This window comes from Trachymyrmex cornetzi, unplaced genomic scaffold (assembly GCF_001594075.2).
Source record: "Trachymyrmex cornetzi isolate Tcor2-1 unplaced genomic scaffold, Tcor1.1 scaffold41, whole genome shotgun sequence".
Lineage (NCBI taxonomy): Eukaryota > Metazoa > Arthropoda > Insecta > Hymenoptera > Formicidae > Trachymyrmex > Trachymyrmex cornetzi.
Window position 1 is genome coordinate 20,485 of NW_017298854.1, and position 24,170 is coordinate 44,654.

Consider the following 24,170-nt stretch of genomic DNA (forward strand, 5'->3'; position numbering starts at 1 on the left):
CTATATTATATCCCAGAGCTCTGATTGGACGGCTCGTTATTCCCTGTTGCTTGTGCCTATTGCTTGTGTCTATTGTGTTTCCAGCTTTACAGGAAAAAGGCCAGGATGACCGCTCTCAGGTTTCTCTCTGCTAGTGCAAACACTGCTGTCTAGTTTTTCTATAACAGAATGCCGCCGTGCACTAGCGCCCGCTGAAAAAATGAATATCAACTACCATAGCAACATCCACTTTTATGTACTGTGGGTATATAAGTTGAGGTACATGTCCTGCTACATTTATTTTCAGGTATTGTTTATTTTAAAATTACATTAAAATTTTTATGGTATTGTTTATATTAAGTGCACATTAAGTTTACATGAATCTTTTTCATGTGGGCAATACAAGCTATGTAAAATATTATGTAAATTATTATAAATTAGACACAGAAATGTTTAATGATTGTTAATATATCTGATTTTAGTAACTTCATAACTAAAAATATATATAAACAGATAAAAAGATAAATTTAGTGCAGTCCAGTGCAACGACAAAGAACATTATATAGGCTTCAATGATAGATTGTTTACACGTCGTATAAGATAATTTAGATAATATATAGTTGAAACTAACATCTTTTAAACATCTTAAAAAGTTTCCTTTTTTAAATATCACGAAAGTCAAAACAATTTTGCAAAATTTCATTTTTAGTTGGTTTTGTTCAATATTGCGATAAATAAGTTAAACGTATACATAATAATCACACACACACATTTGTGTAAATTAATTAAAATAAACTCCTTGAATATCTCTCTTCTCTTCTCTTTAATTTCTGGTAAGTACGAGGGACGCAATTATATATAACTCTTGGAGCAATATAAACGGGATTTTTGTAACATTTTGTTTAATAAATAATAAAACGCATCTTGATTTTGAATTAACAATAGTAACTATAAAAGTTAAATTTTATTATAAGAATGCATTCTAATATTCATTGTTCGTATTGAAAATCTATATATTTTATAGCTCACGTTACATATATGCCATGAATTATATAGTCCTTATATCTAATTAATTTAAACTAGATAGAAGGAAATTGATTCCTTTGACATAAATTAAGAATATTCTACTTTTGTTCCTGTAATTGATTAGACCTGTTCTATTTACTCACCTGCTTTGTATTGCAGATAAAGACACTTGATATTTTCGTTTATTAAGTCCTTTATTTTATCACTTCGATTCTATGAACTTCACTGCGTTTATTTCTTATCAAAATATGATAACGTACCAATTTTTAATAGCGAAAATCAACAATATAGGGGTTGAATACAATCGATGAAGAGAGAGAGAGATTATTTAAAATTCCAAGAATTTTTCAAGACTTCCAAAACTCGCAGTTCCGAGAATTCTAGATTTCTAGAATTCTAGATAGTCAAACTGCAAAAGTTAAAAATCATGAAGAAAATTAATTATAAACGATTTTTTGCAGACATGAAGACATGAAGACAAAGATTGTTAAATATAAAGATATATATTTCTTTTTAAATTCTCATTATTTCTCTATTATCTAAAATTTTAAAGCTTAAATTAAATTTCATTCATCAATAAATTATATACTAATTGGAACTGAAATTTTTTCTATTAATTTTTTTTCTTCGTAAAATTTCAACTCTAACAATAAGTACAAATTTTTCCAATACAATTCTTTCCGCAATTAACTTATACATAAATTATTGAATTTTTCTTTTATTAGCCTTCGACTCTTTTAAACTATGTATAATAATTTTCTACAAAGTGTATAATTTAGAAAGAAAAAAATATCTTCTCAATTTAAACGCTTCGCACGTGTGAACGCCTGAAGATCGATTGTTGTTATTTTTCGTCGTACGACCCACGCGATAGTAAGCCTCGCGTGTTCTAGACCATTCTAGACCACAACGGACAACGGACAACTCCGCATAATGCAATGCTGGAGGTATCGTGCCGCTTTAACCGGTCAGGAAATTGCCACGACGAAGGTAACGAGCCCGTGCGGACCCTTTAGGGCCGAACAATGCAGCGCGGCGATTGGAAAGTCATCGATCATGTATCCTAATTCGCGCGTTGCTGCGTGATATTGTAAAATTTCCGACGATGATCGATCGACCTGGAACTCCCGGGAGAACCCGAGATCGCCGGTTGATTACCGCAACGTGGTGGCGCACTTGGCGTTGTCGAACGATATTACATCGCGATATCGAGAAAAAAAGAGAGATAAAAATTCCGCAAACAGAATATACGGTTTTTCGATAAAGCAGAGACTGGATTTTTGGAGAATTGCGATGAAACGTTGGTTTTTTCAGTGCGCGACTTATACTGATAAAAAACACAAATAATTAATATAAATAATAAATATCAATAGTAATTTTCCTTTCGAAACCTTTGTATATTGGCTGTAATGTAAATGATAGTAAATTAATTCATTTGGTCGTACTTTAATATGATAATAAACGATAATAAACAATATGACGTAAATTTCCCTTTATATGCATAATAATGTAAATAAATTAAGAAAGTAAAATTAGTTAATTAAAAATATTAAATTAATTAGAATTAATGCAAATAATAGAATAAATTAATCCAATCGATCGTACTTTAACGATAATAATAAATAATGTTGACATGAATTTTCCTGTAATAAAAATACATGAATAAAATAGAATCACTTAATTAATAAAATTTATTAATAATAAAATAATAGAATAATGATAAATATATCGTGTGCCATGAAGCTTTGTCTTTACATTCGTTTCGGCCTAAAATTCAAAGTGCGATCACTTGTGAATCTCTCATACGTATACACATTATTCGCCGAGGTTTTATTGTAACGTGCTGAAAAAAAAATCAGAGAAGTTCTCCGCTTAATGAACCGCTCGTGTCCGGTTTGCGCGTTGCAGTTTCGGTCTGTCAAACCGGACTGACAGCTGTCGCCTTTTAAAGCCGCAGTCGAAAAAATTGTTTTAATATACGAGCGTAATATCGAGTCGTGCACTTGTCTAGCAATTGAACCGCCTTGGACCGCGGCGAATCGCCATGACGATTGGGGACGACTTTCAAATGGGGATGTAATTTTAGGGTGCGCGCATTTAAATTCAATCACACGCCGCTCGAGAGTATTGCGTTATTTTCCCCAAAATGCAGTTTTTTTTTTTCTCTAAAACGAAGAAAGCGAGCGGTTTTTTTTTTATTACGATGAGAACTCGGGAAATGGTAGCAAATGTACCGTAAAGTCGCTTTTAAAAAAGTAATTTATGTACAGTACTTCGTCCTGGTAATATATTGAGCGATTACTCTCACGTCAGGTACTCCGATACGTAATTTTAAAAGTTCAACAGCAAATTCAACTCGTGTAAAACAAGAACTTTTGCCAAGAGCATTAATTTATTTCCGTTGATTACTGTAAAGATCAAACTCAGAGAACGCAAAATTATCATGAGATCAGGATGACATTAAGTTATTTTAGGAAAAATCATAATAATATTATTTTACTTATGTTAGTGACAGCCCGTAATATATATAGACTTTAATTGAATCAACAGCATTTTTTCTCAGTGTACACTTTTAACAATGATTTTGTCATGAATTCTTGACATGACAGTGATATTCAAGTAATTTTTTAGTTAAAAAAATTTAATTAAGAAAATCATATTAAGAGGTCTAGAGTATAACGTCAAGCATAAATCATTTAAGAAAAATCATAATGGCATTCGATATATTTTATAATTAAAAATCATTAAAAAATTATTATCACGTTAAGAATTCATCACAAAATTATCGCCAAAAGTGTATAAGTGGCATTATGATTTTTCTAAAATGACTTCTACTTGATGTGTTCATCTTATTATGATTTGTGTTTTCTGGAAACGTTAGGCACGGCGTTAAGGGGGATATCTTGATTTAGCGAAGTCTCGTAGTAAAATCAATAGCGGGATAATCGAAATCGATTAATTTAATGTTAAGTGCGAATGTGATTTGCCGGTGGCAAATCGATCTTTCAAAGGGCGCAAAGGACACAGATGGTGCTGGCTCGTGATTCGACAAAATCAGGAGAATCCCGCCGCCCTATGTGCTCTTAATTGGGATACAAAGATGTCCGGCTCGTGTTGTACAATCTTATTATACGCGTGTCAATTCAACTAAATGAAATTAATCGATATAAAGATTTTAACGATAAAAATTTATTAATCAATTAATCGAGGAAAAATTCTTTTTAAAAAATGTCTATTTCTATCTTTTGAATACACAAGAAAAAATGTAATTTTCTTCGGCTTATGAATTAAATTCGTAATAAATAATTACATAACAGAGTGGAATGTTTACGACAAGAAATAAATCAAAACTTATAATACTAATGGAATAAGTTTATATAAAGTTTATATATATTTACGTAAATAATACACTCAACAAATAATGTAACGAGTACACTGAAAAAAATTACTAAATTTTAATAAATATTTATTTAAATAGTACTATACATTTACTTACAGTAAATAAATTTTACTTATTGAAACACAGACTTCAAAAATCAAATTAATAATTTTATACCAAATAAATATATGTTTAAATGTAATAAATATTTAGTTAGTACTATGCAAATAAATATTTATTAAAATACATTTTTTTAATGTAACAAGCTGCAATTGATGAAAAAAAACCCGTTATTAAAGTATCCATTAATTACATACAGAATTAATTCGTCAAGTTTGCGAAATAATAGACATACGCATGACGTAATTTCCACGATAATCCCCGTTCGGGGATTTTCTCAATTTCACGTTACGGCGGTACAACATCCAGTCATCGCGGCAGATTTACGAGGGCAAACATCAGGAGGAACGAGTGGACCGCAAATGCAAACGCCTTCTCATAATCGATTACACCGCTCGGTCGTCATCTCGCTGGTGTAACGTGATCGGTGATAAATTCATATTTCCGATCAGTCCGCGTCACGATCGCGGCGGTGATCAACAAATCGTAAAGCGCAGGACGGTCCTCCGTTCAGCTCCTGGTCGGCCGCGTGCGCGGGACAATGTCTGCCAATTATCGGACGATTGTCGGTAGCCGCCAACTGTCGGTGGTGGCCGGTCAAGTTGCTAGTCGATCGGGGGAGTGACTGACCACTGCTTTGGCCGACACGTCGTTAACTTTTGTCCAGCAGAAATCAGCCCATCCGGCCTGTCTCGTTTCCGCGAGACGCAAGTTGCGGGAAAGTTCACTGTCATGTTAAGGATGTATTCTTTAAATCCTTTGGAATGAGATTTCGCTCTTTTAGAGATGATCTGATCTCTTCTGATACCTGATATATTAATAATATACATTTTAGAAAAATAAATTTTTTCAAATTTAAAGAACATTAAGCTTTTAGTATAAATTACTTACTAAAATGCGTTCAAATTGAATTTAAAAAATTTTCACAAAAAGTATTAAGAAATAAATCTTTTATTAATCAATACATATTTTAGCGAAGATGTATTAAAAAAATACGTTTCAAAATAATTGCAAGTTTCTATAGAAATCAGTAGTCAATTGTGGATTTTCCTGCCTCATTCTTTCTCCATAAATAATTGCAAGAGGAAAAAACAAAAATGAAAGAGAAAGAGAGAGAGAAGGAGAAAGAACTTCAGGCGTTGTTGCGGAAATTCTAATATTGTTGCAATCGCGATCGACCGCGGCCAGGCAAATATATCGCGGCGGTCCATCCCATATCAATCGTGCCTCGTGTTTTTCTAAGAATACATCCGCTCGCCCGCCGACTGGTATGGGAGAGCTACGAATACGTAATTTTATGCGTGTTTGCTTTACGCATGGGGACACCGCTCGTGTGCGTGCGTTTGGTATGACGTTGGGACGGAGGTGTCCTTATTCCCTCCCGCGCGCGGCGTTGTTTGTCCAGAAGATGGACTGACCAGCGGCTAAATCCACTCAACATCAACGCGCGTATATATGCATGATTGAAACGAAATTATGAATAAATATTTGCCGATAGAAAGTACTGGGCTTTCGCCTGTCGAAGCCACCAGACGCCGATGTGGCGTTCGCCTCGAAATCGCAAAGCACAAAAATTAATCACATATTATATGAATTTTTTTTTAAATTTAATATGTGTAAATAGCGTACATAAATCTGACGTTTTTTTATTAGTATTCACGAGTCCAGTGGATTTTTTCAATTATGCTGTGAAAAATTCTTTATAACAAATGTTTTTCCCGACATTACATATAAGTCGCATAATTTTAATTCTCAGATTTTTATCTTTAAAATAAAAAATTGCCCAATCATATTAACTTTAGCAAAGATATATTAATTTAAAGTTCACTTAAATAAAGTTCGAATAACATTGTAAGCTATATTATATTTAATGAAGCAGTAATTATAATTGTAATAATTATTAAATATAATATAAGATCTAGGCTCTAGCGAATAAAATCATCACAAGTAATCAGGCTAATAAGAGCCGACACATGCTGTTGGTATGTATGTTTTTATTCAAGTATATATAAAAGATTAATTACGCAAACGTTTCGATCGTTTGTTTAGAATGTCAAGAATTAAGAATTAAAACTAGGTTTACAATTAAGTCGCTGTTCCATATTACATAGTTCCTACAGATTATCAATACGTCAAGCTGTAATGCGTTTATTCGTCCAATATAGATTCCCATAAAATTGACAGATTAAATGTTAAGCTATGTTAGACTGTTGTTGTTCGTTCGACATGTGGACCTCGTGTGAAATTCTTAGTTTTAATTCTTAATTCGTGACATTCGCGACGAAAGCGTTAATTTGAATAGCATTGAAGATGATCCTAAACAAACGGTCGAAACGTTTGCGTAATTAATCTTTTATTTATACTTGAATAAATACATACATACCAACAGCATGTGTCGGCTCTTATTGACATGATTACTTGTGATGATGTAATAACTATTATTATTGTTACATTGGCCCCGAAAATACCAATTAAGGAAATTTCGGAGCAAATATCAATTAGGATTTTATTTATTTTATAACAATTAGGATTCCTTCTATCCGCGAAAAGAATCCCAAATATAATATTTGTCTCCCGTGCATGTTCTGCTCAAATCTGCGATCAGATAATTTTGCATCCTATTTCGGCTAAATATAAAATAAATCGTTATATTTCGTATGGCGCAAATAGCGATCTTATGCAACAAAAAAAAATACGGATACCGAAGAGTGTCGACAAGGCATGTCCGTCCCCTCGAAGAGCAACGCGAGCACACGCATGTGCACTTCTTGGCACGCATGTGTGTACGTAAACACCTCGATTTACGCCACGTGCCTTCACGTGCATAAGTCGCGTGCGGACCGGAAGTACGAGGACGGATACTTTGGACCTATATTCACGGCCTGTAATACGGAACGATGTAAGTCATTGATATCGTAACCTGTGCGGTGCTTAATGGTGCCCGATGACTCATACAGCGTCCCTGTTTTTTTTTCTCAAGTCAGGCCCTTTTTTAAATAGAGACGAACGCCTTAATGCTTCACATAGTATCGATTGGCCGCGTTCTATCGAGCGTAACCAATTTGCCTAAGGCAATGCAGAAAACACCCACCGTACGAGTATATCCTGTTTATAAAGTTAATGATAAATTGCACGAGATTTCGCAGGAATGATATTAGATACACGATATAGATTCTTTAAGTCGACTCTTGTGCTTGAGAATCCAAATATAATTCGTAACACAAATTGCAAAAGTATACAAATCGCATCGATGAATAGAGTATAGCAATCGCAATTGGATGATATTTAACAAGCTACAATTTCGAAACATAGGTAACTCCGATATATCCTAATATATACGTCGCATCTACGAAACCTTAATTTGTCAAATATAATTCACTATATTTAAAGTAAATAACTATATCAATAAACACTTTATATCGTTTACTACTAAAAAAAATATTAGGAATTCGAAATGTACTTATTTTTTCATATTAAAAAAAAACCTTTTTCAAACGTTTGCATTTTTTACATATATTCATAAAGGTGAGAAATACCTACGATTATTCTTAGAGGGGGCTTATGAAATATTTATAAATAATGCTTAGAAGTAAAATGTACAATGACAAAACATAATTTATAAAATGTGTTCACAAAATTTTATTAAGGGATAAGAATGGTTTAAAGAAATAGAAATATTATTTATTATTTTGTACTTAAGAGAATATCTGCATAGAATCAGATGTATTTCTTAATTGATAGAGATGACAACATTCCACCAATTCCTGAAAATTATATGACATATATAAATAAATAAATACATAGAATAAAGATACATTTTTTACAGGTAATGAATTTTAGTATTAAACATGACCATGGGCGTATCCAGAATTTCTTTCGGGAGGAGTCTAATTGATAAAAATGATTTAATAAATCTGTTATCTCATAAACAGCATTGTTTTGCGTTAATAATTGCTTTTTTAATCTTTTAGGATTTAGAATGTCTCCTTCTTGTTCCCCATTCGAATACAAAAAAATATTCGATTTTGGAAATCACACATACACACACACATAATTTTTTTTCTAAAGAAAGTATAAGCAAGACATAGTTATTAAAAACAAAATGTATATAGTTATGAATGGAGTATTCATTAATATTTTAACACATTCTGTTTTTTATTTTAAACAATCTCAAAAAATTTTTTTTATCAGACATTGTCAAAACTTATCGGAAGTTTCAGAAATTACTTACATGATTGTAAAGGTAAGAAAAAATTATTTTTTGTGACAACAAAAAATTTACTCAGAATAAAAAATAAAATTCTAATTATATATAATTAAACATAAGAAATGAATAAAAAATTTCGGAGGGGTTTGAATTCTCGAGCCCTCCCGCTGGATGTACCCATGAAACTGATTGGATACAGTAGAGCAGTTGGCATAAGCTAGAGTTCTATTAATCTTGTCATTTATCTTGTCATTCTACTAATCTTGTCATTTCGTATACAAAATGAGTAAATTTTCTTAAGGAATTATCAATAAAAAGATATTTTCTACAATGCAATAAAACAGGAATACAAAAGGTACAGAAGAAACATAAGGAATTAAATTTAAGTTGGACAATATATTAAGCTCGTCATAAATTATGTAATTATCTTGGAAAAGAAATAATAGAAAAAAAAGTGATATATAGTTACCCTCTTATTATACTTTATCGCCATTTCCTTGATATAGGATACATTTGAGGAATTCATATTCTTTTTTAATTTTTTAATGCATTTTTTCTCAAGATGTGTCATGCCGAATTTATTAGATAATATCATGAGCTCTGTATAACGAACAATTCATTCTAGTTACGAATTAACCCTTTGTTGTCACACTTCTTAAAAGTTCAGTAATGATTACGTCGGAATCAAAATGACTTCCAAGCGCATTAAACTGATTGCCATATTCAGTTTTCGTTTTATAAAGTAAAAAAAAATTATTGGTCAAATGCACTCAAGAATCATTTTGACTCCAGTGTCATTACAAAAAGTTAAAGACAGTATCAATGTATATTTAACTAACACTCACCTACCATCTTGCTTGGATATGTAAACAAAATCCAGCCTGAGTATAAATATAGAATAAAATTTCCATATGTCTCAAATGAGTAATCAGAATATTTGATAATCCTGTCGTAAAAAAATATGTTAAAATACAATCCATGAACCAAACATAAAAAATTTTTAATAAAAATTCTGTATAGTTCTTTCATAAACGATACCTTTGTCTGTTTTGCACCTCATTAAACGCAAACATGTTTTTGAAATATGAACAACGCATTTTCAGAATGCTTTTGTGAACGTAAATAGGTTCCCCGTGGACTTGTATTGTAAGATCGCTCGTGGACTTCAAAGATAAGAAATAAGGATTGTTAAAGATAAATACAGGTAACAATTTATAGAAAGAGAAAGATTATTAGGTAGGCTTATAAGATAGGCTAAAAATGTATAAAAAGAATAAAAAGAAGAACTGAAGTAAATACTGCTAACATGCGAAGTTAGTATAATTTCAATAAACGATGTTCTTATGACTTCCAGCATGTCTTCAATCAACTGGAAATCCATTATAGTAGAAGAACGAATAGAACAGCGAATGAAACTTACACTATCATTGAATGCGCATATTAAACTTTCTATTATATCGTGATCTTCCTGTGTATACGTATGATTCTGTTTTAGCGAATGGAACGATGAGTTGTATCTGTCAAATATATTTGTATATTCACAGACAGCAAAACGCCTAATATTTTTTCCATGTAAATAACCCTGTATGTAGACAAGTCCATCGTCGCTAGATTTGACAGCGCTCATAAATTTCATGGCGGCGATATCCGATACTTTTCTTACATTAGGTATATGTATCTGTTATAATCGCAAGATCTTTTTCTTTATTATACATTTTTCAGTTTTCATTATCATGAAAATTATGAATAACAAAAAATTTACTTCGGAAGGAGACTCCAAACGTTCTGCTTGTCCGTAATTTCTATTAAAATTCAGTTGTCCATGCGTGTTTGCACCCCAGCCATAAACCCTTCCTTTATCAGTGAGAGCAAGTATATGATCAAAACCTGCGGCTACCTCAACTAAAGCATCACAAAATTGGATAAATTTAATTATTCAAATTATATAATATTATATTCATAAATCTTCGATCCATCTATACATCATTATTTCTTATAAATGAGCTAAGAATATATTACCTATTATTTTATGTGAAAGAGGAAGCAGTTTACGTGATTCTACGTAATCGAGGTCGACAGTATTATCACACTCGAATATTTCGCCTGCACTAGTAATAAATACAGAAGAAGATTTGCAGCAAGCAAAGCCACGGACTTTTGATTTTACTTCAACATGTTCTACGGCTCCAATATCAATTTTGCCCATGCCAAATAAAATATGCGACTTATTGCAACTTAAGCGAAAGCAAATTAACTAAATTTTAAATAATCACGTTATATTTATACACAATTTATGAATATGAAAAATTATTATTATTGTTATTATAGTTATTATTATTATACTTGTTATGATATTTTATATATATAATCGCAACTTTACCTTATTATATTTTTCAGTTAAAACGAGAATATTGTCATTGTTAACTGAGGATCGTATAATGCGTGTATTGGTCCAATCAATCTCATCAGGCCATTGACTTATCTTGATAAAACACACACTCTTTTCACTTGTATTTGCTCTCTCGATTGGGTTAGCCCAAAGATATTTCTTTTACATAAAGATAGTGTTATCACATGTTTTTCGTTGTATTACAGAAATGCAGACAACTTAATATACTTAATTTAGTTGCAAAATTATAAAATATTATAGAATAAAATAATAAAGCATAAAAGCAACCTAAAGATTAATAATGTATTGATTTATCTGCACTATTACATATTGTCCAATTTATTGAACAAAATTTATAAAAAACTTCAATCAATTTACTGCACTTATTGATAAAAAATATAAATATAAAAGATTTAAATGTTGTATATTTGTGTTATGATATACTACGAAATGTAAAAACATTACAACATGACGTTTAAAGATATAAGACATATTACATACATATATTAATCCACTTCTTATATAATATTAATTAATTTAACTATAGAGAATATAAAGATGTTCTTTATACCAGCAATATTTTTTCAATTTTCCTAAAAACAAAATTTTTCTTATTTTTTAAAGGATTTATATTTTCATTTCTTCATATTCTTTATATTATTAGATAAAAATACAATTTTTTTATACTCTTTGTTTAGCCTTCTAAACTCATAAGAAAATATTTAAAATGTATTGAATAACCATTTGTATTATTAAAGTTCATACAATTGTCAAATATTTTTTTATAGTAAATTTTTAATATACCTCTCCACTTTTAGTAACCAAAAGAGAAGAGCCAAGACAATCTTTTTCAGGATTGCTACCATAGGTGTTAATAAAGAGCTTTATCTCGTTCCTAAACGGCGGATCACGTAGAAGCCTAGAAAAACAATCAATATAATATAATAAAATTTTTCATGATTGTTTTGCGCGGTAAGCAACAAATTAATATCCGAATATCTCTTATTTATCTGAAATGGATAATCCGCGTCAATTTCAATACAACATTGCATGGGATCCACATGACAGCCAGTTCAGTAATTTAAACTTAAATATAGCGTTATATTCAGTTTCCATTCAATCCATTCCTCCATCCCCTTCCGAAGGATATGATATAATGAAACAGCTTGAATTGCTCGGATCCATTATTAATTTCTTTGGTAAATGAACTTTAATCAATTTGACATTTGTTTCAATTATAATCATTAGCTGAAGCACTAATACCAATGGCAATTTCAGTAAATAATTTATAAACAGCTCAAACAAATAATTTACGTTGTCGCATATTTATAAAGAACAATTCCGAATTTTAATTTGAGAGAACAGTAACTGTTAATTAAAAATTCTAAATCAATTATATTAGATTGAATTTTATAAAGGACTCCTGTAGCATACGATACACCGGCGCTAGCAGTCTCATAGTTTGTCGCTCGACCTGAGACTCGCTCCCACTCTGATCATAAAAGTTTGAAACATAAACATATCGAAATTCTTAAAGAAACAGTGTTGAATACGTTTACAAGAAATAGAAAATATAAATCAGAATTTATTGTAAAATGTTATGCATATGTTATTTTTTTGCTAATATAATATAAAATAAAATGTTTTATGAGTATATACTATGTACATAGTACTTTTTCGATGTGATGTTAATGATAATTCAAATAGTTTATTTTTATCGATTAATTAAAAAAAAATTTCGATTGCAGCGCGCAACTTTAATAATAAGTAGGTAATAAGAACAGAAAGAGAATAACGTGAGATAATTAAATTTTCCCTTTTTCTTTGTTACTCGTTCGTTACAATTGGCACATGATGTTTTAGAAACACGACAATCCAAAAATAAACTCAAAAACATATAAATCTGTCAGTGGCCCCTTGACAAATGTCTGAATTCGTCCTTACGTTTGGTAATGGATTGCGTACGAATGATCGACATAAAAATATCTAGAGTAAGAGTACTGAATATGTACGATATCTATTGCTAAAAACAACGCAGCAGAATCAACAAATTATCTAAGAATTTAAGACATTCAATAAAAATGTTTGAATACAAATGCACGAATCCCAGCTTTGGCTTAGAAATTACATTTAAAAATTGAAACGACGAAATAGGCACGCAGTTTATTTGAAACGGAGATTGTTAGATAGTGTATGCTGGTATCTAGATGAAATTATCTAGATAATCTAGATAAAATGGTTTCATCTTATCTTTACTAGAATATGTGTGTATATTGTCTTTATCTGTGTCTTAGATAAAAAAGTATTATATTTCCTCAAATTTTCTAGATAATGGATTTCCATCTTCAATAATTTAAACAGGATAATTGTCTAGATAATTTGAGAAAAGGTAACATTTTTTTATTTAAAATTAACAGATGAAGATAATATATATTATATAATATTAGAATATATATTATATAATATATATTCTAGTAAAAATAAGATGACGCCATTTCATCTAGATGCAGCAAACTGTTCAACAATCTCCAATTCAAGCAAATTACGCCCCGACTATTTGTCGATTTTTGAACGGTCGGTTAGTAATTCTAAACCGGAGCTGGGGGGTACGTTTGTGACGCCATTGTAATATATATAGGTATATATCCAATGGTGCGTTCCGTATCGCGCATGATGTGCATGATGCATCCATTGTCCTTGTTTAACTTTTGGTGAGCAAGAAGGATAAACGATGCATTATGCGCATCATGCGAGAAACGGAACGCACCCCAAGTCGAATGCAATGAATCCCAGCTTTGATCATCTTTAGCTTTATATAGAAAGTCACTAAACGGGAGCGATCCGATTCTGATCTATTAATGCGTGCATGCATCATTATTCTACAGTTACTTAGTAAGTAGCAATATATAATATCTTTCTTCAAAGATTACAACAAAAAGCAAATAAAGAATTTTAAACTTACCACCAGTATTGTTGTCTAGACATTTTATTATGTAGGTATAAAACTCGTATCGTAAATATCCAACATCTGCAGAAAATATATGACACAATAATCAAAATCTATCAACATTAAACAGTACTGTGTATTATACAGTAACGCAATGCATTACGTGCTGATGCTTCGTAGCGGAAGAAAGAAATAACTAAGACAAGTATACTAAAGTCAAAGTAACCAACGTTACTTTGACTTTAAGCGAAACTTAAAACTGTATCTGTTTCATCCACTCTCTCGGAGTCTCCTGATATACTCAGCCAAGAACTCTGCGTTGAGACGGTGACGACACCGAATCAGACGGCACGTGGCGGTCTAGCGAAACCGGTAGCAATACCTTCAGGCACGAGCTCATGTCGTGTGCTCGCCTGCGGCGCGCCGAGGGTGCGAGCGAGATAGCGAACTCCTTCCAACTCTTTTCTTATTAACAATTTTTTTTAACTTAATAACATTTTAATTAAATGTAAGTTGCACTAATCGATTTGTTGAGAAATTTTACTCCCAAAAAATATGCTTTTGAAAGTATTTTGAAAAATATTATCAGACACTAGTCGCTTGTTTCAAGCGATCGAAAATGTTTTCTAGGCAATCTCGTCCGCTCGGTGGCCTTAGACATAAGGCTAAAGTACTGAAAAAATTACATTGTAATCGCAATCAGGAATACTACTATACGTATCAAAAAAGTAATCCAATCCCTTGAGTTAAATATTTTGTTATTTTTAATTTCCAACGGTATCAAAATGTAAATTAATCCATTTTGTATGGTTAGTTTCGAACACATTAACGTACTATAATAAATTAAATTTCAGTCAAATATAATTTATTAATTTTTGAGTTACACGCACACATTATCTTGTTCGACTCTATTATTTTAGTACAATTATGATATATTAAGCAATGTAATCAGCAGCAATCTATAGAAATGATTAAAAATAACTAACATTGGATATATAAAATTTCACATTGTAAGCGTCTTACATAATTAATTTGATAATCCAACAAAATTAGTTTCTGATCTGTATTTAACTAATAGCACACTTCATCCCAGCACCCGTAAACGTCAAACTGGTGCTAATTGGGAATTTGTGATTTTATTCACTTATTTAACAATGATAATATTTTTCAAAATATTTTCAAAAGCATATTTTTTGGGAATAAAATTTCTCAACAAATCGATTAGTGCAACTTACATTTAATTAAAATGTTATTAAGTTAAAAAAAATTGTTAATAAGAAAAGATCTTTGATGAAAAATGCCAATGTTTTGAAATTTTTGCTGGTGCGAATTCGCACCAGTGTGCCATTTGAGGGTTAAGATAAATAACTATATCAATAAAAATTTTAAGTTGTTTACTATTAAAAGAAATATTAGGAATTCATAATATACTCATTTTTTATATTAGAAAAAACCTTTTTCAAACCCTTGCAATTTTTACATACATCCATAAGTGTGAGAAATACCTACGATTATTCTTAGGGACGGCTTATGAAAAATTTATAAATAATGCTTAGAAGTAAAACGTACATTGACACAACATAATTTATAAAATGTGTTTACAAAATTTCATTAAGGGATAAGAATGGTTTAAAGAAATAGAAATATTATTTATTATTTTGTGCTTAAGAGAATATCTGCATAGAACCAGATATGTTTCTTATTTGACAGATATAACAGTATTCCACCAATTCCTGAAAATTATATGACACATAAATAAATAAGTATGCAGAGATATATTTTTTACAGTTAATGAATTCTAGTATTAAACATGATCACGGGCGTATCCAGAATTTCTTTCGGGAGGAGTCTAATTGATAAAAATGATTTAACAAATCTGTTATCTCATAAACAGCATAGTTTTGCGTTAATAATTGCTTTTTTTTTTAATATTTTAGCGTTTAGAATGTCTCCTTCTTGTTCCCGATTCGAATACAAAAAATATTCTATTTTAGAAATCACACACACAGATACAATTTTTTTTCCTAAAGAAAGTATAAGCAAGATACAGTTTTTAAAAACAAAATGTATATAGCTAAGAATAAAATATTCATAAATATTTTAGCGCATATTCTGTTTTTTGTTAAAAAAATATCGCGAAAATTTTCTTTATCAGACATTGTCAAAACTTATCGAAAGTTTCAAAAATTACTTACATGATTGTAAAGGTGAAAAAAAATTATTTTTTGTGTCTACAAAAATTTACTCAGAATAAAAAATAATATTTTAATTATATTTAATTAAAAATTAAAAATAAATAAAAAATTTCGGAGGGGTTCGAACTCGCGAGCCCTCCCGCAAGATATGCCCATGACACTGATTCGATAGAGTAGAGTAGTTGGCATAAGTTGGAGTTCTATTAATGGTCTTGTCATTTCATACACAATATGATTCCATTTTCTTAAGGAATTTCAATAAAAATATATTTTCTACTATGCAATAAAACAGGAATAAAAAATGGTACAGAAGAAGCATAAGGAAATAAATTTAAATTGGACAATATATTAAGCTCATCATAAATTATATAATATTTTATCTTAGAAAAGAAATAATAGAAAAAAAAGTGATATACAGTTACCATCTTGTTATATTGTATCGCCATTTCCTTGATGTAGGATACGTTTGATGAATTCAGATTGTTTCTTATTTGCTTAATACATTTTTTCTCAAGATTTGTCTGGCAGAATTTATCAGATAATATCATGAGCTCTGTATAACGAAAAATTCATTTTAATTACGAATTAACTCTATGGGATCACACTTCTTAAAAGTTCAGTAATGATCACATCGGAATTAAAATGACTTCCAAGCGCATTTAACTGACTGCCGTATTCAGTTTTCGTTTTATAAAGTAAAAAAAAATTATTGGTCAAATGCACTCTAGACTCATTTTGGTGCCAGTGTGATTACGAAAAGTTAAAGACAGTATCATTGTATATTTAACTAACACTCACCTATCATCTTTTTGGGATTTGTAAAGGAGACCCAGCCTGAGTATAAAAATAGAAAAAAATTTATATATGTATCATATGGGAAATCATCATATTTGATAATCCTGTCGCAAAAAATATGTTAAAATACAATCCATGAATCAAACATAAAAAATTTTTGATAAAAATTCTATATAGTCCTTTCATAAATGATACCTTTGTCTGTTTTGCATCTCATTAAACGCAAACATGTTTTTGAAATATGAAGAACGCATTTTCAGAATGCTTTTGTGAACGTAAATAGATTGCCCGTCCACTTGTATTGTAAGATCGCTCGCGAACTTCAAAGATAAGAAATAAGGATTGTTAAAGATAAATACAGGTAACAATTTATAGAAAGAGAAAGATTATTAGGTAGGCTTATAAGATAGGCTAAAAATGTATAAAAAGAATAAAAAGAAGAACTGAAGTAAATACTGCTAACATGCGAAGTATAATTTCAATAAACGGTGTTCTTATGACTTCCAGCATGTCTTCAATCAACTGGAAATTTATTATAGTAGAAGAACGAATAGAACAGCGAAGGAGACTTACACGATTATTGAATGCGCATATTAAACTATCCTCTATTTCGTGCTCTTCCTGTGTACATGTATGATTCTCTTTTAGCGAATGGAACGATGAGTTGTATCTGTCAAATATATTTGTATATTCACAGACAGCAAAACGCCTAATTTTTTTTCCATGTAAACAACCTTGTATGTAAACAAGTCCATCGTCGCTAGATTTGACAGCGCTCATAAATTTCATGGCGGCGATATCCGATACTTTTCTTACATTAGGTATATGGATCTGTTAATCGCAAGATCCTTTTCTTTATTATACATTTTTCAGTTATTATACATACAAGTATATTATATATACATTATCATGAAAATTATGAATAACAAAAAACTCACTTCGGAAGGAGACTCCAAACGTTCTGCTTGTCCGTAATTTCTATTAAAATTCAGTTGTCCATGCGTGTTTGCACCCCAGCCATAAACCCTTCCTTTATCAGTGAGAGCAAGTATATGATCAAAACCTGCGGCTACCTTAACTAAAGCATCACAAAATTGGATAAATTTAATTATTCAAATTATATAATATTATATTCATAAATCTTCGATCCATCTATACATCATTATTTCTTATAAATGAGCTAAGAATATATTACCTATTATTTCATGTGAAAGAGGAAGCAGTTTACGTGATTCTACGTAATCTAGGTCGACAGTACTATCACACTCGAATATTTCGCCTGCATTAGTAATAAATACAACAGAAGATTTGCCGCAAGCTAAGCCAATGATTTTTACTTCCATGTCCTCACGTTGTATGACTCCAATATCAATTTTTCTCATGCTGAGTAAAATATGCGACTCATTGCAACTTATGCGAAAGCAATATAACTAAATTTTGAATAATCATGTTATATTTATATGCAATTCATGAATACAAAAAATTATTATTATTATTATTGTTATACTTGTTATGATATTTTATATATGTACTCGCAAATTTACCATTCTTTTAGTTAAAACGAGAATATTGTCATTGTTAACTGAGGATCGTATAATGCGTACATTGGTCCAATCAATCTCATCAGGCATTTGACTTATTATCTCAGTAAAACATCGACTTGTATTTGCTCTCCCGATTGAGTTAGCCCAAAGATATTTCTTTTACATAAAGATAGTGTTATCACATATTTGTCGTTATATTACAGATATGCACACAACTTATTATACTTAATTTAGTTATAAAATTATAATATATCATAGAATAAAATAATGCAGCATAAAAGCAATCCAATGATTAATAATGTATTGAATTATCTGTACTACTACATATTGTCCAATTTATTGAACAAAATTTATACAAAACTTCTATTAGTTCTATCAATTTACTGCATTTATTGATAAAAAATATAAATATAAAAGATTTAAATGTTGTATATTTGTGTTATGATATACTACGAAATGTAAAAACATTACAACATGACGTTGTAAAGATATAAGACATATTACATATATTAATCCACTTCTTATATAATATTAATTAATTTAACTATAGAGAATATAAAGATGTTCTTTATACCAGCAATATTTTTTCAATTTTCCTAAAAACAAAATTTATCTTATTTTTTAAAGGATTTATATTTTCATTTCTTCATATTCTATATATTATGAGATAAAAATACAATCTTTTTATACTCTCTGTTTAGATCGCCTTCTAAACACATAAGAAAATATTTAAAATGTATTGAATAACCATTTGTATTATTAAAATTCATACAAATGTCAAATATTTTTTTATAATAAATTTTTAATATACCTCTCCTTTTCGATTAACCAGAAAAGAAGAGCCAAGACAATCTTTTTCAGGATTGCTACCATAGGTGTTAATAAAGACCTGTATCTTGTTCAGGAGGTTTGGATACGGTTGATGCCTAGAAAAACATTCAATATAATATAATAAAATTTTTCATGATTGTTTTGCGCGGAAAGCAACAAATTAATATTATCCGAATATGTCTTATTTATCTGAAAGGGATCTGCGTCAATTTCAATATAACATCGCGTGGGATCCGCGTGACAGCCAGTTCAGAAATTCATACTTAAATATGGCGTTATATTCAGCTTCCATTCAATCCATTCCTCCATCCCCTACCGAAGGGGATATGATATGATGAAACAGCTTGAATCCATTATTAATTTCTTTGGTAAATGAACTTTAATCAATTTGACATTTATTTCAATTACAATCGTTCGCTGAAGCACTAATACCAATGGCAATTTCAGCAAATAATTTATAAACGGCTCAATCAAATAACTTATGATGTCGCGTATTTATAAAGAACAACTCCGAATTCCATTTTAAGAAAACAGTAACTGTTAATTAAAAATTCTAAATCAATTATATTAGATGGAATTATACAAAGGACTCCTGTAGCATGCGATACGCAGTATCGCTAGCAGTCTCATGGTTTACCGTTCGACCTAAGACTCTGATCATACCTCTCCTACTCTAGTAAACACTGTTACTCTAGTAAACGTCTGTCACTCTTCCAATCCTGTGTCCTGCCTGCCCGCCGCGCTGGACCAACTCTCAGGGGCTCCGCACACTAAAAGGAACAGGGAACAGAGAACAGAGAATAAGAATTTCAACCTATGAGAAATCATGTATTGTGGAATATACACTGCGTATTCCACAATACATGGTTTCTGATAGGTTGAAATTCTTATTCTCTGTTCTCTGTTCCTTTTATTGTGCGGAGGCCCTCACTCTCTCCACTCCGCGCTCAGCAGCGACGCGGCTCATAACATAACAAAAATATTCGATCCGTGACTATTAGCCATCCTTAATAGAAGATTTCGAAATATTTCTGGCGACAGCGGCGGGATGAGACACGATAGAGTCGAATAATTTCGTATTATTTTACAATTTTTGCAATTAACAAAATATTAATTACTAAAAATTGCCAAATATTTCTCTTCAATAATTTTTTACTCAAATACTGTCAACTTAACAGAAAAACAGCAAGAAACAAAAAAAAAATTGTTTACTTTCTTATAGAATTCTTTAAAAATATTTTCAAAATTTGTATCAACTTTTCAGTATCACATTTTCTTATACTATACATATGTATATATTGGTAACTATTTTTACCGATATAAAAAAATACGGTATTAAAAAATTTTTTCTAAAAAAATTCTTAGAAGTTTAAGAGGAGAAAATAAACATTTGTCTCTTCCTGTTCTTCTGTAAAGTTAATAACATTTGAGTAAAAAATTATTGAGAACTAATATTCAATAATTTTTAGTAATTAATATCTAGTTAAGTATTGCGAAAATTGCAAAATGATACAGGTCTTTTCGACTCAGTTTAGTCCGTTCTATCTATATACGAGCATTTTGGCAAAATTCATCGGACACCCTGTATATATAAATTTAGAACTAGACCATTTTTATTTAAAATTGCAATTTTATTGTTATCTAGGTTCGTTTATCGATAAAAGATACTAAAAAAAAATGTAATTTTGCAAAAATATATAAAGGTATTACGCCATAAATATGTATTCTTATTTCTAAAATACCTGTATAATAAAATTAATAAATCATGAATTTAGTCCTATAAATAATAAACTAACTAGGCTGGATTGTTCCATCTTTTGGTAAACTTCAGCTCACTCTGTCTTATTCTCTTACTCTCTTATGCTTTTACTCATTTATTTTTTTGATTATCCAGTAGATACATTATTACATAGAAATAATTTATCCGAAGATGAAATAACGTTATTATTCGGATTATTTATGTTGACCGAAAGGGACCTTGCCAATTCTAAACGAGATTCTCGCGTCTAGTCAATGGCGGAGCCATTGGAATTAATACTTCCAAAATGCCTAATCACAATTTTAACATTCCAAAAATATTTTTTCATTTAAGAAACTCTCATAGATTCTTGCGGCTTACTGCTCTATTGTTAATACCGCGTTATGCAGCTTTATACGAAAGTCACTAATTGCAAGACTACATAAAATATTGCTGTGCCTGCCAACAAGTATCGCTTCTGAACAAAGTTTTTCAGCTCTTTGGTATTTAGAAGTTTAAAACATAAACACACAGAAAGTTTGAAACACATCAAAATTCTTAAAGAAACAGTGTTGAATAGGTTTACTAGAAATAGAAAATGTAAATCAGATAATTTATTGTAAAACGTTATGCCTATATGTCATTTTTTTTGCTAATATAATTCAAAATAAAATGTTTGATGAGTTAAATATTTACTTAGTACTTTTTCAGTGTAATGTTAATGATAATCCAAATAGTCTATTTTTTCGATTAATTGTAAAAAAAATTTCGCTTGCAGCGCGAAAATTTAATAAGTACGTAATAAGAACGAAAAGAAACGAGAATAATGTGAAATAATTAAATTTTCTCTTTTTCTTTGTTACTCGTTCGTTACAATTGACGCATGATGTTTTAGAAACACGACAATCCAAAAATCAACTCACATATGTAAATCCACCAATGGCCTTCTCCCTTCAGAAATGTCTGGATCCGACCTGGCGTTTGATAATGGATCGCGTATAAATGATTAACATAAAAATATCTAGAGTAAGACTACTGAATATGTACGATATCTATTGCTAACGAAAACGCACCAGAATCAACAAATTATCTAAGAATTTAAAATATTCAATAGATATGTTTGAATACAAATGCATGAATCCCAGCTTCGGTTTAGAATTACATTTCAAAATCGAAACGACGAAATCGGCATGCAGTTTACTTGAAACGGAGATTGTTGGATAGTGTTCGCTAGTATCTAGATGAAATTATCTAGATAATCTAGATAAAATGGCTTCATCTTATCTTTACTAGAATATGTGTGTATATTGTCTTTATCTGTGTTTTAGATAAAAAAGTATTATATTTTCTCAAATTTTCTAGATAATGGATTTCCATCTTCAATAATTTAAACAGGATAATTGTCTAGATAATTTGAGAAAAGGTAACATTTTTTTATTTAAAATTAACAGATGAAGATAATATATATAATTCTAGTAAAAATAAGATGACGCCATTTCATCTAGATACAGGAAACTGTTCAACAATCTCCGATTCAAGCAAATTACGTCCCGATTATTTGTCGATTTTTAAACGGTCGGTTAGTAATTCTAAACCGGAGCTGGGGTACGTTTGTGACGCTATTGTATTTGTAATATATATAGGTATATATCCAAGTCGAATACAATGAATCCCAATGACTTTGATCACCTTTAGCTTTATATAAAAAGTCACTAAACGGGACCGATCTGATTCTGAATTATTAATGCGTGCATGCATCATTATTCTACAGTTACTCGGTAGCAATGTATAATGTATTTCTTCAAAGATTACAACAAAAAGCAAAAAAAGAATTTTAAACTTACCACGAGAATTCTTGTCTAGACATTTTATTATGTAGATATATTTAAAAACTCGTATCGTAAATATCCAATATCAGCACAATAATCAAAATCTACCAATATTAAACAGTACTGTGTATTATACAGTAATGCATTACGTGCTGATGCCTCGAAGCGAAAGAAAGAAATAACTAATGCAAGTATACACCAACGTTACTTTGACTTTAAGCGAAACTTAAAACTCTATCTGTTTCATCCACTCTCTCGGAGTCTCCTGACTACTCAGCCAAGAACTCTGCGTTGAGACGGTGACGACACCGAATCAGACGGCGCGTGGCGGTCTAGCGAAACCGGTAGCAATACCTTCAGGCACGAGCTCATGTCGTGTGCTCGCCTGCGGCGCGCCGAGGGTGCGAGCGAGACAGCAAACTCCTTCTGAAGCCCATTCTACGTAAGACGCAGAACACGGATCGCAAAACTAGAAACTAGAAACTAACCTAACGTATTTTAGTTATGATATGATTGTAGGACGCAGAACGCAGAAAGTTGGGTCAACTTCAACTTTCTGCGTTCTGCGTTCTGCGTCCTACAATCATATCATAACTAAAATACATTAGGTTAGTTTCTAGTTTTGCGACCTGCAACCCGCGTTCTGCGTCTTATGGAGAATGGCCTTTATACGTATTGCGACCTGCGACCTGCGTCCTACGTCTTAAGCGTGATTTACACGGGCGACTTTTATTCGCTAGAAACCGCGTCTAGTGACGTCATTAATTCGCCAGCGAATTCTCTCGACTCTGCTGCTATTCGCTTGAAGTAAGATTTTTAATTCGTCAGCGAATTCGCTGATGAAAGCTTCTTCTACACGCTTGGTTTTTATTCGCTAGCGACTAAAATTTTGAAGCCGCAGCGTTGAGCGATCGCTAATGATCAAGCGAATAGTTGTGCATAAATCACAACAGCGACTCGAAGTATGTCATTCGATGACATGGTTATTCTCTAATGCTTATGGTTGAGTGACCGAGACGTTTCGAAAAAATTCGTCTTTTTACGCTGACGACTTAAAAATTCGCTCTGGAAGAGCAGCAAGAAGCTAGCAAGAAGCTAGTGACAAGCCAGCGACAAGCCAGCGTCAAGCCAGCGTCAAGCCAGTGACAAGCGTCGAAAGCGGTATTCGCCGCGAGTATACGCTACAAGAGC

General features: G+C 31.1%; 2 protein-coding genes across 2 annotated transcripts; both read right to left on the minus strand.

Annotated features, from left to right (window-relative positions):
* Positions 1–8,199: 8,199 nt before the first annotated feature.
* Positions 8,200–10,917, minus strand: LOC108764282 (RCC1 and BTB domain-containing protein 1-like). Its single transcript, XM_018512432.1, has 7 exons — positions 10,764–10,917; positions 10,474–10,613; positions 10,132–10,389; positions 9,750–9,874; positions 9,557–9,657; positions 9,181–9,311; positions 8,200–8,268 (listed from the first exon to the last, which is right to left on the minus strand). Exons 1-7 carry the CDS (start codon positions 10,915–10,917, stop codon positions 8,200–8,202), a joined length of 978 nt encoding a protein of 325 aa, XP_018367934.1.
* A 4,794-nt stretch (positions 10,918–15,711) lies between these two features.
* LOC108764283 (RCC1 and BTB domain-containing protein 1-like) lies at positions 15,712–18,419 on the minus strand. Its single transcript, XM_018512433.1, has 7 exons — positions 18,266–18,419; positions 17,976–18,115; positions 17,611–17,868; positions 17,233–17,357; positions 17,041–17,141; positions 16,665–16,795; positions 15,712–15,780 (listed from the first exon to the last, which is right to left on the minus strand). The coding sequence occupies exons 1-7, from the start codon at positions 18,417–18,419 to the stop codon at positions 15,712–15,714; spliced, it is 978 nt and encodes a 325-aa protein (XP_018367935.1).
* Between the last annotated feature and the right edge of the window lie 5,751 nt (positions 18,420–24,170).

What these genes read in the sequence shown, in the direction of transcription:
- LOC108764282 (XM_018512432.1), bottom strand. Translation starts at nt 10,917, where the DNA reads ATGGGCAAAATTGATATTGGAGCCGTAGAACATGTTGAAGTAAAATCA. An exon ending in GTTTGGAGTCTCCTTCCGAA is followed by an intron (nt 10,390 to 10,473) that starts GTAAATTTTTTG and finishes CGATTATAACAG; the next exon opens with ATACATATACCTAATGTAAG. An exon ending in ATATCCAAGCAAGATGGTAG is followed by an intron (nt 9,312 to 9,556) that starts GTGAGTGTTAGT and finishes TTCGTTATACAG; the next exon opens with AGCTCATGATATTATCTAAT.
- LOC108764283 (XM_018512433.1), bottom strand. Translation starts at nt 18,419, where the DNA reads ATGAGAAAAATTGATATTGGAGTCATACAACGTGAGGACATGGAAGTA. An exon ending in CCTAGATTACGTAGAATCAC is followed by an intron (nt 18,116 to 18,265) that starts GTAAACTGCTTC and finishes GTGATGCTTTAG; the next exon opens with TTAAGGTAGCCGCAGGTTTT. An exon ending in AAATCCCAAAAAGATGATAG is followed by an intron (nt 16,796 to 17,040) that starts GTGAGTGTTAGT and finishes TTCGTTATACAG; the next exon opens with AGCTCATGATATTATCTGAT.